The sequence below is a fragment of the Brugia malayi genome (assembly GCF_000002995.4).
Source record: "Brugia malayi strain FR3 genome assembly, contig: Bm_v4_ChrX_scaffold_001, whole genome shotgun sequence".
Classification (NCBI taxonomy): domain Eukaryota; kingdom Metazoa; phylum Nematoda; class Chromadorea; order Rhabditida; family Onchocercidae; genus Brugia; species Brugia malayi.
In genome coordinates, this window is record NW_025062479.1 from 10,369,233 (window position 1) to 10,384,175 (window position 14,943).

Sequence of the window (14,943 nt, forward strand, 5' to 3'; positions counted from 1 at the left end):
ATTCATCATTACTAGTGAAAATTCATTTGATATGGAAATGAAATAAATTTGTACTTTTTCCTTTTTTCTCGAAAAAATTTGCTTCAACTTTATTATTTTTTTTTTGGTAATATGTTATAGTGTAAAAATTTGAAAATTTTTCTAAATTTAAAAAAAAAATCATCACTATAATGTTACAATTAATTTTTGCATTTTTTTTTCTTAAAAATAAATTTCTCAGTATTGTCTACCAAATCTAAAAATTGAATAATTTAAAATGAAAGCGTTAAAAATTTCAACTCATTTAACAATGAACTTTTTTTTTTTTTTTGCAATCATTTTCAAATTTCATATCACACCATATGGTCTCTGTCATTATCGTTTCTCAAAACCACGCGACAAAATATTTCGAAGGCAAATAAGCCATTGTCAATTTGATGGTATTCGTAATTTTACAAGAATAAATGATGACATTACACAACATAACTATCAACATTCTGTTATTTACATGTATGTTATTTGATGGATGATAGTTAATAATATTAACGAACTAATCTAAGATAGTTTTACAAATAATAAAACAATTTGAAAAAAAAAAGATTTAAAAAAAGGAGGGAAAAAAAATTGATAGATGTTAAATGACTGAATAAATAATACCTGTTCATATGTTTTATTAAATTTTCAAATGATATCTTCTTTGTGATTCATTTAAATGTATTATTTAATTGTGTACACTTTTTTTGTAATATATCATTTATTTACACATTTATTCATTATTCAAAAAAAGAAATTGAATTATATTTTAGGCAAAATACAAAATCAAATGCTGATATTATTGATATTGAAGCTGAAGAGAAAATGATTCTAAAAAGTTTGATCATTCCTGACTGGAGCCTAGTTGTGGAAACTCAGTATGTTTATCGGTTGAATTATAGCTAAGTATATGTGTTAGAATAAATATTATTTTTAATTTTATATTATGTTTATAAAATTTCTGAACAATACGTATATTTTAATATAACTTTATTAAAGTAGTACTACAATAATAAGTTATGCATGCTGAATATGTTACATTTTTAACTAAATGCAAATTATACATGCAGAATGCTTCATATCTCCCGAAAAATACATAATTTTTTTGAAATAAAATGAAGGAAGTTTAGTTTTGAAAAAAAAATTTAATTCTTTTCTTTAAATCCAGAGTTTAAAATTTTATTTACATTAATTTACTGTTTTAATTTGTATTGGTATCGAATTTTGCTTTTGTTATTTCTTGTTGAAGAGCAAAAATGAAAATGACAAATCGTACCGTTATTTTTGGCAAACCTTTTTGTTCAACGAAATTATTAGCTGATGAATGCGCTCAAACTGTATTCAAAACAAAACGAATGGGCCGAAATTGGAAGGAAATTAATCAAAAATTGAATATAGGTGTGAAAAAGGAGAAGTCAAAGGTAAATATATATTTATTTGCTTATTTATTTATCACTTATTTGTCTACTTGTTTATATGTATACACTTTTCTAATCTTTTCATGTAGTTCAATAAATTTTGGTTAGTCATACATTTTCATCAAAATTAATCTGATCTGATTTGATGAATTAAACTAAAAAATGAAATAAATGTTGGAAAAATATTATCCGAGAATTTAGAGAGTATTTTTTGTTCATTACTGAGATAAATCAGTAGATAAATCATTGTCATTGAGCAAAAAAAAAGAAAAAAGTTTCGAGATTGTGATAAAAATGGGTTTTCTCTCTTATCCAATTCAAATAAATTTCGTGTGATTATAAATTAGAGAAAGATTTGTCATCCTGAAAAATTCACTGTTATCAAAAAGGAAAAAGAAGGGAGAACATTTGTAAAAATATTTAATAGTTAGAAATATTGCTGAACAAATGAATAGTGATGGATAGAATTGAATGGAAAGGATATGATGGATAAGTAAATGCTAACTAACTGAATGTCTTTCACCTTTTCATATGACTAAAACATGACTGAAATTGTGCATATATTATACTTCTTATTTTTTTGTGTTTTAATTATTTATTTATTGCATAATTTAGCTTATTAATTATATATTATTTGATATTAAATTTATACTCAAAAATTAGGAGAAATAATTTTATAAAATTCACGCATCCTGTATCATATAATTTTAAAAAAAGAGAAAGAAAAAGGGAAAATGATGTTTAAAGCATTCAATTATCTTGCCTCATTGTAAATAGTTAGGAAATTCAAATATATTTCATTCATTTCTACTATCTTAAACAGCAAACAACAATAATATAAATTATATAAAATTTTGTAAAAATCCATGTTATAGTTTTCATCTTTTATAATCCAGTTTTTTTTAGAAAAAAATTGTCAAGTATATTTGAAATATTATTTTCATCATTTATTCTTATTTATTTCTTTCGACTTTTTTTGTAAAATTATTTTTCGTAATTTTTAAGTATAAATTTAATATCAAATAACATACAATTAATAAGATAAATTATGCAATAAATAAACAAATCATTACAATAAAAAAAAAGAATAAGAAGTATAATATATGCACAATTTCAGTTTCTAAAATCGGTTGCATCTATTTATGTTTTAAATTGATTGTATAAAAAGACAAAATAATATTTCTAATGTATACGTAAACGTGGTATTTTTTATCATTACGGGAATTCTTGGAATTTTCTAAAAAAATTTAAACAAAAATCAGACGAAAAATGAAAATCTGAGTATTTTAAGTGTTTATTTCTTTCTTTTTTTACAGCTAAAACTAGTGTTAAAAAAAAGCAACAGCGAATTTCCGGACAAGAAAACGGATGGTTTAGCGGCAATTGTGAATGGTGTATTATTCGCAACGGATCAGGATTTATTGGATGCAATAAGGGAATTCCGGAATATGCCAATTATGTATGGTTTAAATTGTTTTGCTAAAACTTAATGTAATCAATTAGATTGAAATAAGCTATTTTTGTTTAATTTTAATGCTACATACTTTTTCATTTAAAATAGCAATTGATAGGCTAATTACAGATTTGTCCTCTTGGCAGGTCTATTATTATAGGTCAGTATTTGTGGACGCTATTGGATTAGCCGGGACAATGACAGCATATACGGTTGGTAAAAACGCTTTTACAACTGAAGCGCCGGAATTTTTAGAACGTTTCCTGCAAGCACTTTCACAAACCACAAAAATTGATATTGCTATCATCAATGATCTTAAAGTATTATTATATATGTTATTATTTTCTTTTTTGCTTATCATTTATCAATCAGGAAATTAAATCATTACTTTTTAATTTTCTATCATAATAATTATTTGAAAACTATAGAAATGAACCTAAAATTTCTTTTTGTCTTCTTAAAAAAAGAAAGAGAAAAAAATTAAGTTTGAGGAAAAATTTGCAAATTACATTAATTTTTAGATTTGGATGAAAAATACAAACGACAAATATTATGCGAAACAGATAGCATTTACTATTGCAAATCTTTATCGTCGCTATTGTCAATCAACAAAAAGTCGCAAATATGCATGCAAAAATGGGAAAAATGATGTAGAAATATTACAAATTTAAATTAAACAACATTGCATTGAATGAAATATTATTGAAATCATTTTTAAATCTAACGAAATTACATTGAATTTTTTGAAAAATATTTAAAATTCATTTTAAGGATATAAATGAGTTCACGAAATCTATCATTGCACAGTGCAAGGATAGCGACTGTCAAATAAACGCACTGCAAATTTTTGAAAATTTACCATTATTAAAGTTTGTTTATAAATCTATTTTTTTTTAAATAACATTTTAAATTTCATTTTAGCTAAATTTAAAGATAATTACAAATGATAAGAATTAAAAAAATTTAATTTATAAAATAGCAAGCAAATTTAATATATTACATTTTTTCTTACTTCAAAATTATTTTATATAATTGAAAATTTTGGATTTTTCCAAAAAAAAAGTCTTACATTTCATTTATAAATATATGTATTTACGTATCAAATTTAGTTTATTACCTTATGCAATTCAATTTCTATGTGTTGCAAATAATAGTGAAAACTTAGTTCAACAAGAAGCACTACGATTTCTTCAACTTTTTGATGGAAAATATTTTCATTGGAAGGTATGAAATTTCAATTAGTTTTTTCTCCATCTCTTTTTCTAAAATTTTTCAATAAGAAAAAAAGGCATTTCAATTAATGAAAACATTTTTTCATTTTAATTATTGCATTTCAGACAATTAACAAATTACTTCGTATCTTTTATAATGCATGTCCGTTACGTCAAACAATTACTGATCAAACGCTTGCCATTGAGATATTACTAAATATTATACCAAATGCAGAATTAATTGGGACATATTTCTTAAGGTTTTTTATTACTTCATTTTTCTTAAAATATTTGAATATCAAACTAATTACAATTGATAGCGTACAAAAATGAAACTATTTAGTCTAGAGAAAAGATGATATGCGATCACGTTTAGCGTGAAGTTACGCTACTATCATAAAGTGCATTTCTGATATTATAAATATATTAAAGAGAAAGATTTATTAATAGTTAATATCAAAACTATAGGTAATAATAAAATAGTAGATAAAGAATTGGAGGAATAAAAAAATTGTGAGAATATTTTAAATATTTAGCAGTCATCATGATAGTTGCAATTTTAGGATTATTTTCAAACTTCTTCCGAATTGTTGATATTTTGAAATTTTATTTGCATAGTATTCTTTTGTTTTAAGAAGTTTATCTTTAGGAGCTTTTTTTTTCAGTTTGATTTATCATTTAATTTTTGTTCATAATTTATTCTGAACCAAAATGCCGACGATTGTAGGTCTGAAGAACTTTTTCCAGCAGAGCAAGAAAAATGGGCTTACTTTTATAGCAGCATTGCTCGAAAGCGGCAAACTTCACCAAATGTAAGTAAATTTTAAATACAAATATGCAAATGACATGGATTTAAATGTTAAAAAGAAACTGAAAATTTAAAACCTATTTTTAGTTCAAATCATACTGGGCCAAAATGCGTTCATTTCGAGAATTTCAACCGAATTATGCACATCGTAGTTTAAACGCTACCTCAGATGTTTCTGCAATTAATATCGCAGGTAACTATGATTGATAAGATATCGCAAACGTCTGACATAACAAACAAGATGTTGCAGATAACTAATGCAATCAGTGACACATCGTGGATAATTAATATAATTAAATAAATATAGCAAATAATTGATATAATTAATGAAATATCATAGGTAAGCTTATACAATTAGATATGGTTAATTATCTATGAAAATAGTCAAGTATGGCTTAAAACAGTTACGGATTTGAAAAGTTGATATAGTCAATACGATATTATAGATAACTGATATGATTAATAAGATATAACAGATATTTGATATATTTTGTATTAAGTGAAAAATTGTTTTCTCTATTTATTATTTTTGCTGTTCGTTATGTAATCATAAGTAATAAAATTTAACCTTCACTTCTTTTTCTCTTTCCTTTTCTCTCACTTCCTCTCTTTATCTCTCTTTCGCTTTCAATCCCATGTATTTCTTTATTTTAAAATTTATAAAATATCATTTAATTTTCTTTTTTCCCTCACTTTTTTTTCAATGGTTCTATTTGTAAAATTTGAAGTAATTAGATAAGAATTTTCATTAATTAATAAAATTTAATGATGTTTTAGATTTAAATAAACATATATATTATAGAATTAGGTAGTGGTAACAATATAACAGTGTGGATTAAAACAGTTAGTGATAAGGGTATTTTATCATGGAACGTTTTTTCAATTTTGTTAACCTCAACGAAACGACCATCATTTCCTCTTCTTCAGGTTTGTTTATAAATTATAGTAATTATCTTAATGAACTACTATGAAGGACTAAATAGATCAAGACATTGTGCAAAATAGATCAAAAATGCTAAGTAATTGAATTGATCACATTTAATCATTAATGTCAACCGATCTTCCTTTTTCTTGCATCGATTATTGGAAAAAAAAAATCACCAAAAATATATGTTTATACGTTATTCTACACTAAACTGAAAAATTTTTGATAAAATTATTACAATACATTTTGTGTAAGTAAATAACAGTAATAATAATAATAATATGTACATTATAAAATCATAAATAATCTTAATAATCTTATTCAATCCCTTTTTTCAATGCTCAAATGAAAAGAAATGGTATTGAATAAATATCATGATATATAATTTATGTGATCTATGTTTGTTCTAATAAATAAAAAATTTTTATTTATTTTCTTATTGAAGTGTTTAATTGTTAGCATGTGCTATGTATACAATGTTTAATTGTTACAGTCGCACGTTCTATATATACATAATTAGTTAGCAGGATACGTTAAATATCACCTGAAACTGAAACATTAAGCATTATAGTCTTAAAATTTGTTGAAAAATTTTCAAATTATCAGTCATACATATAATTAAAAAAAATATGAAAATGAAGCAAAAAGAATTTCATTAAAGTTTTACGATTGATAAAGTTAACTTTCTTTTTTTTTGTTTTTTCATCGTTTTGTTTAAAAATGTTGTATTTTAATTTTTGCACAGATATTCACTGAAATGAAAGGAATGAAATCATATCTGTTAGAATCCGAAAGTTACAATAGCGACGAAGAAGGAAAATCTGATGATCCATTGGCAATAGCTCAAATAGGCCTGTTGAATAATCGTAACGTACCAGTTACAATTTTTCACGGATATGGTGAATTAATTAATGTTATCTGGAATGCTAATGGTCAACCAATGCTTCTTTATGATGTTTGTTTTTAATTATTGTCAAATTCTAAATTTTTAAAAAATATTTTTTTCTATTTTGTCAAGTGTTAGTTGTTGTTATTTATTAATTTTTAAATATTTCGATGAATAGTCAGCAATTTCTTGCAGTTTAATTAGATTATTAGACTGATTTAATTTGCTCAATAGAATAAAGTGGTTTCGATACGTTAATTTTTACAATATATATATAACGTTCAACTTTTTCTTTCTTTCGTTCTCTCTTCCCCATCCTCCTCCCTCTTTTTGTTCCTTTTTCGGTCTGATAGATTTTGCATTAACTGTAAAAAATTCTTAATTAAAAATTAGTAGTCAAGTTTAAGTGCTATAAGCAAATGTATTTAAATTAAATCAAATGATGATGAGAAATTAAAATAAAATTATAATTGTTTGCAGAAGAACCTAATTTACCGCCAATATTATGGTTATATACCATTAATGAGTGGATTATCACTAACAGTTGATGTTATTGGCACAATAACAATTGATTTATACGGTTCTGCAACAATAAACTTCTGGAATAGAGATGTTGGGATGAAAGTTAATTCTACGTATGTTATCAATTATTTGATAAATTCCAAAATCATTTATTAATTTATTTTATATTTTATTTACAACTTAGCCGATTTTTCATTTTCATTTTTTTTTCTTTTTTTTTTGAAGAAATATTTTATTTCTTATTATTTCATGCAGTATATCAACAAAACTTGAGGGAAGCATAAATTTGGCATCTTCAAATAATTTAATTGGAAAGGCAACAACAATGGTATATGCAAGCGGTATAGTAAACATTCGATTTGATGCAGATTTCTTTACAGTACCTCATTTATTTTGCATAAGTGCTTCGCATTCACCAATTGTTATCAAGTAATATTTTTCCGTACTAAAAAACATAAATTATTTTACTAATTAAATATGTAACTTATATTTAAACACCGCATTGGCATATTTTGTTTTCCATTCTCTTTCTATTTTCCGCCTTCATTCTCCACTCTATTCCTTGAATTTTCTGAATTTAAAATAAAATTAGTCCTTGTTTTTCCTGCTTTTTCACTCTGCTCTTACATTTTTGTGCAGTTTATAGATTTAGAAATTTGAATCACATAATTTTCATAATAAATTTCCGAACTTATAATTGAAAAAATCAGAATGGTTAATTTGTTTGTGGTTATACCTAACTTCTTTTTTTACAAATTTCCAAAAAAGTACCTATCAATTTTTTTTTATCTAATTTTTTTTTTTCTCTACAAAAAAAAATTATATTATTTTCTTTCACTTTTTTTTCAAATCCTTTTTTTATACTATACAAATAATTTTCTGTAAATCTCTTTTTGGAAAGATACTTAAAGTTATTTTATAACGAATAAAATTCTTGCAGATATACGTATACTTATAGTACGAAAGCCGGAAAAGAGAAACGCTTATGGCATAACATCAAGTTATCCGGTTCCAGTTTATGGTTGAGTAAGAAATTATCTGATCATTGTTCTTTGTTCGAAAAATAATTCTAGATATTTCATGCTTCAATAAAATTTTAATTATATTTGTGCATATTTCTTGATTTTGCTAAAATAATAAATGCTTCGGTTAGTTTCCTTCGAACTGTTACATTTTAGATCTCTCGAGAGACATGGTACCATTTTAAATCATCTCGAGAGACATTGAATGATTGTAAGGAAAGTGATTGCCATATTTTCATTTTCATCACAGATTTCGAACAAAATGTTGATAAATGCAACATACACACAACTTTCGAATTTCACTAATCATAACGATATTTCATAAAAAAGTGAATATCATACAGTAATCACAATATTTTCTACAGTAATCAACATTTCTCACAGTAGTCATGATATATCCTATAATAGTAGTAATCGTGATATTCCTCACAATAATCACGATATTTTTTCAGTAATCACGACATTTGTTACACTAATAATATTCCTTAAAGCACTCATGATATTTGCTACAGTCGTCATTATATTATCGTGATCGTGAAATTTCCTAAATAATCGTATCACACTATGACATTTCATGCAATAGTTTTGTAGTAATGTGTTCGTTCATACATAACATTTCTTACAGTAATCATAAGATATAGACAATAATCCCGACATTTTCGAAGACATTTGTCACAGTAATTACGATATTTTCGTTGAGATCATGCTATTTTCCACAGTAAATATGACGTTTCCTACGGTAATATTTTTTGTAGCAATCACGATACTTTTTACAGTAAACGCAACATTTTTAACCATGACGACCACTGTAATTATAACATTTCCTATATCAATCATGATATTTTCTATGGTAAACCTGCAGCAACCGTGATTTCTGCGGTAACTACAATTACAATTACAATGATACTTCTTACCCAGTTATGATATTATTATGATATGATCATAATATAGTAATCATATAAGTAATGACACTTTCTGCAGTAATCTTGACATTTCTTAAATTATCGTGGCATTTCCCAAGGCAAATACGATATTTTTATCGTGATCGTAACATTTTCCACAGTGATCATGATCTCTTACAGTAATACTTTTAAAATTTTCTACATAATCCCGATATTCCTACAGTATACAGTGATTGCGATAAGGATTTTCTGATAGTTATCTTGATACTTCTTGCAATAATCATGGCATTTGCTGTGTATTAGTTATGCGCGGACGCACACACATCATTGATAATTCCGCAGGTTAAAAAAGAGGTAACATTTTAACAATGGCTGTAACAAATGCTATTCTAGTTTGTTTATTCATAAAAATTCATTTTTAGTGGAAACAAAAAGAAAAAAATTTGTGCCTCTCAAAAATTAACTCATCAATTATTTTAATGAATTCTGATATTTTTATAAACCAGTGTCTTTGAGCTTTGAGATAAATTCAGCATTGAAATCATCAATAATATATGACAATTTACTTTTTATACACCATAATTTACTTTTTCAAAGTCATAATTAAACTAACATCGATATTACAAAAAATGTATTACACTAATTTTTTTTCCTTTAAACTTAAAATTTTTAATTAATTTGTAAAACAAATTAATTACAAACGTGAAAAAACTTGTCTGGAAAAATTCCACTGTAAGATTACTGTCGATTTACAAAATTCCAGATACATAAATTTATTTGAAAATAGAAAGTAATTAACTAATATATAATGCAGAAGTGCATAAATAAGTAAAGTACAAATTCGTAAATTGACAGAAGAACAGAAAAGGGGAAAACTTTATTATAAGTCTTAAAAATTTAACAAATAGTTAAATTTTAAAATTATGGCGAGATATATTATATAATATAATGACTTTTTTTTTCATCATTCTTAACATGTACACGAAACGATTGCATAATTCCAAAATTTAATCTGATTAATGTAACAAAATCTAATCTGACTAACATAAAAAAGTAATCAATCTTTAAAATGGAAGTTATGTATCAATAAAAAAAAAAAAAAAATGGATCTTTATTGTCATAAATGATAAGTAAAGTGATCAAACATAAGAAATTTTCAAACAAAAATTTAACAAATATACAAATCAAGGAAAATTTTTACATTTATCCGATTATATTTGATTGCATATAAATACATCAAAAATTTCACGTTATTCATCAACTTTTAGACGTAAGAAAGAAATTTTACTTTTTAATCTCACTTACTTTATAACAAAAGCAAATTTGTAATATCATATAATATAATAATTCCCTTAAAGTTTTAAAATTAATAATTATAGGATTAATGTAATTGAATAAATAGTTGAAAATATTTTTAAAATAGCATATTAAAGAATTTAGTATGATAGAACATTATTAAATGACCAGAATTAACAAAAAAGACCTGTCACTTCTCTTGTTTCTAATTTCGCCATAAATTCTATGTGCTATTAACGTGGAATTGGAGGATTTTAACTTTTATTAAATAATGTTAAAAATTTCTCATTGATGGGTTCATTCATGCAACGTGTTAAAATTTTGAACTTAACTAACTAATACTTTTAAAAATTAAAGGAAAAAAATCAAAAATGGAAGAAAAATGAAATCGTTTTTTCTCGCTTGATTATTGTGTTTTATAAAGTATTTTTGTTAAATCACAGTCTTTATCCTTTAAAAAAAAAAAAAAAAAAAAAAAAAAATTAAAAAGAAAAGTTAAAAAATTTTTCCCTATTTTTATAATAAGGAATGAGAAAAAAGCACATATAAATGTCCTATAGCCATTGTTTAAAAATTCAATCAAATAAAATGCATAATAATTTTTTTTAATTTAATTTATTGCTTTATTGAATTTTATATTTGCTTTTTTTGTTACTTTTTCTTTTTAATGTTGGCTAGAGCGCCATTTGATGTCCATTCCATCAAACTTATGAATGAAGGTCATTTTTTCTTCTTGTTCCATTTTCTTTAAATTTTCAAATACACCAACAAAGAGAGAAAAAAAACTAATCCACATAAAATAATCCTTCAATAAATTTTTATACTATATCAAAACAAAATTTTTTTAACCTTTTTTTTCTTTTTTACTTGTTTAATAATATATACGTAATCAATTCTGTTATATCTCCTTTCACAGCTTTTTTTTCTCTTCCTTTATTTATCAATAAAAAATTTCGTGTATTCAATCAAAAAAAAGAAAAGAAAAAATTTGAGTTGACAATTCTCTTTCTTTTTCGCTTTCTATACTTTTATCTTCTTTCGTCTGTTTTTTTCTCTTGTCTCTTCATGGCAATATTTTTGACAAAAAGAAGAAAGAAATTTCCAATTTTATTTTTAATCATTTTTCATATATGTCTTTGTATTTTTTATTAGTATAGCTTTGTCAAGAGAAAAGGAAAGCAAAAACGAAAAAAAAAGAAAAGAAGAAATAAGATTTTAAGTTTGATAAATTTAGTTGCATAAATTATTAAAATTATAACTAGAAAATTTATAATATCATGCGATGTAAATAATCTTTTCTTTTCATTATTTTTAATATTTGACAAATGATCAATTTTGCAAAGACATCATACAGTATGCTTTCTAATTATTACTTTGTGATTAGTTAAACCTTTTTTTCATTTTTTTTTTTTCTTATTTACACAAAATGATAAAATTATTGGTATTTTAAATTCAATTTTTCAAAAAATTTTTATATACCAATCTTTTTAAAAGAAATTTCCTTCATTTTTAAAGCTAAATATCTGGAACTTAATTATTATTTTAAGATGAAGTGAATTAATTTCATATTAATACAAATATGAATAACATTATTAAAATCATTGAAAAAATTCCTGCTCGTTTTTATAAAATCAAATTACTAAAAATAAAATCACATTATTAATTCAATTGTTAATTTTTTTCTTCTTTCCATCTTGAAAACTTAATTTCTTAAAAATTTAATATTTACCCATTTTATAACTAAATAAAGATGATGTATGTATGCATATGTGTGTGTCTGTATACATACCGTCATTTATGTATATTTTGAAATTTTAATCGATATGTAAGCAATGATTATAGTTGAAAGGATTTTACTTACATGTTGTCCTCTTATACAGTCCACATATCCTGTCATCTCTCTTTGTCCCTTTTCCCTTTTCTGCATTTTAAACTACTATTGGTTTAAAATTTCTAATATATATGTATATATGCACTTCATTTTCATTGTAAGAATATTTCATTTTTCTCTTTTTTTTTTTCACTTTTTGAATCCTTTCTTTAGCATTTCTTTAAATTTCATTCTTTTTCCACTTATCAACTCAACCGTTTCCGTTTTTTCTTCCTTCTCCTTCTTTTCGCTTTTCTCTTTTCCTTTTCCTTTTTTTTTTTTTTTTTTTTTATTTATTTATTACCACCTCATCATGTCCTTTTTCCATCCTTTACCATAAATACATAAGTAAACAAGCAAGCAAAAAAAAAGAAAAACAGAAGAAATGCACTAAACTGATCCTCATTTCGAGAAGAAAACAATCTAAAAAATATGAAGTATATTTATGTTTTTACATACTACCTTTTCTTTTTTGTTTTATTTTTTTCATTCCATTTTCGTCATTATTCACGGTCGCAACGTCTTCTTCTCTTTTTTCTCCTAATATTTTCAGATTTTTCATAACAAACCATCTCTTTCTCATTTAATTTAAAAAAAAAATGGAAAGTTTAATGCTAAGAATAGTAACTCGCGTATTATAAATAATATCGTACTTCTATCATTAAAGAAAAAAATTGTAATTTAATATTAATTTTTCTTTAAATATTAAAATTTTTAACATAGCAACAGTAATAATAATAATGACAACAACAACAATAATAATAATATTAATAAATAATAATAATAATAACAATAACAATAATAAATAATAATAATAGTAAGTAATAATAATAATAACAATAATAAAAATAACAATAATGACAATAATAATAATAAAAGCAATAGTTTTGCTTTGTTATAAATAAATATATCAGTGCTTTCTTCTATTTTCCAGAAAATTTTTTTTTTTAAATTATTAGAAAAGTGAAGTGCGAATTTTAGTATAAATATTTGCCTATATTTTGAAAATATTCATAATGATTTTGAAAATTTTTGATACAAGAGTGTGTGTGTGTACAAACTCATTTATCATTAATGACTAAAGGAATTCTATCAATCATTCATGGAAATTTTGCTTTTTCTACCTCTTTTCTCTTTTTTCCTTTCTTTTTAATTTTCATTTCATTTTCCTATGATCTAAATGAAATTTTTTATTTAATAGTGAAAATTTCTGAAATTTAATCTGGTCACTCAAACTTTTGCACCAGTTTACGATAAAACAAGGACAAAGAAGTAGTGATATTGATATCTATTAACAATAATAATAATAAAAGTAATAAATAACTAATAATAATAAATAAATATACCGCTTAAATCAAAAATTTGTTGAAAAGCATATTTTTTGCCACTTGTATATTCTCTGATCAAAATGTCACGTGAATTCGTTTTTTTTTTTTTTTTTTTCATTGGCCTTTTCTTTCTCGCTTCTTTAAGAAAAAATTAGGAAGCAAAAAAAAAGAAAAGAAAAAAAAAACGAATTTAAGCTCAAATTCGATGGGATAATTATAGTTGGTTGCATTAAGTGAATGACCGGAAAAAGGTCATTTTTGTTTGATATTAGAAATGTTGTATGAACAATTTTATATATTTTTTTATTGAAGGATCTTTTCTTCTTTTGTAAATGATGTTTCACAGTTACTCGATATTATTGCATTTTCGTCGCATTTTGGGTTAAATTTTGTCATTGACAGATCGTATTGCTGATTTTTATTATTGATTGAATGAATTGAAATTTATTTAATTAATGTATTAAGAAATTAAAATCAAAAAAAAGATCCGTTAAATTTATGTGTTTGATAAAAAAATTCAGCCAGATATTTAGAGTTTGAAACTAGTGAGCCAAGTTCCAATTAATTATTCAAATCGGCTGAAATATTGATCGAACACTCTTCAATTGTTCAAAAGAAAAAAAAAAAACAAAATGTAAAGATGAAATTGATTTTAACCAATTATATACAGCAGAATATTAAAGCAGTATCATATTTATTCATCGTTATTGTTGAATCAAATATTTGCATAAGACTGCATGGAAATTAAAATATGTTAGAAATGATAATTCGATTTTTGAAGAGTATTTAAATTAATTTCAAATCACTTGCAACATTTTAAATTAGCTATATATATATATAAATTTGCAGTTTTCTATTAACAAAAACTAAATTTCTAATAGCTAAATATATGCGTATATTTCATTATCATAAGCTTTCTATACCATTAAAAGTTTAAATATAAATTATATTTGTGATTTTTTCATTCTTTTATTAATTGACAAAATTTGATAAGGCAAATTTTATATGTATTAGATTAATTAAAAATAATTACACATAAAATAAATAATTACACATAAAATAAGTGAACAGATTCAGTGGTAAAAAATGATGAAAAAGAAAAATAATGCCGAAATACGACAATGGAATATATTTATATTTCACAATAATATTAAATGTAACAAATACCAATATCAAATATCACATTTCATATGTCAAATCAAATACATTACTTATTTGCTTACTTGCTTACTCCTATTACTATCACTACTATCTGCATTATCAACAACTACGATATATAAATGAATCAAT

At 23.8% G+C, this 14,943-nt stretch overlaps 1 protein-coding gene across 1 annotated transcript; it reads left to right on the top strand.

Annotated features, from left to right (window-relative positions):
• Positions 1-289: 289 nt before the first annotated feature.
• Bma-dsc-4.1 (Uncharacterized protein) lies at positions 290-8,302 on the top strand (the record flags this gene model as incomplete). Its single annotated transcript, XM_043074363.1, has 16 exons — positions 290-489; positions 786-890; positions 1,262-1,433; positions 2,747-2,889; positions 3,044-3,203; positions 3,405-3,533; positions 3,655-3,752; positions 3,993-4,107; positions 4,221-4,354; positions 4,822-4,906; positions 4,990-5,095; positions 5,705-5,829; positions 6,573-6,782; positions 7,194-7,348; positions 7,491-7,664; positions 8,176-8,302. 16 exons carry the CDS (start codon positions 290-292, stop codon positions 8,300-8,302), a joined length of 2,238 nt encoding a protein of 745 aa, XP_042930297.1.
• Positions 8,303-14,943: the final 6,641 nt, after the last annotated feature.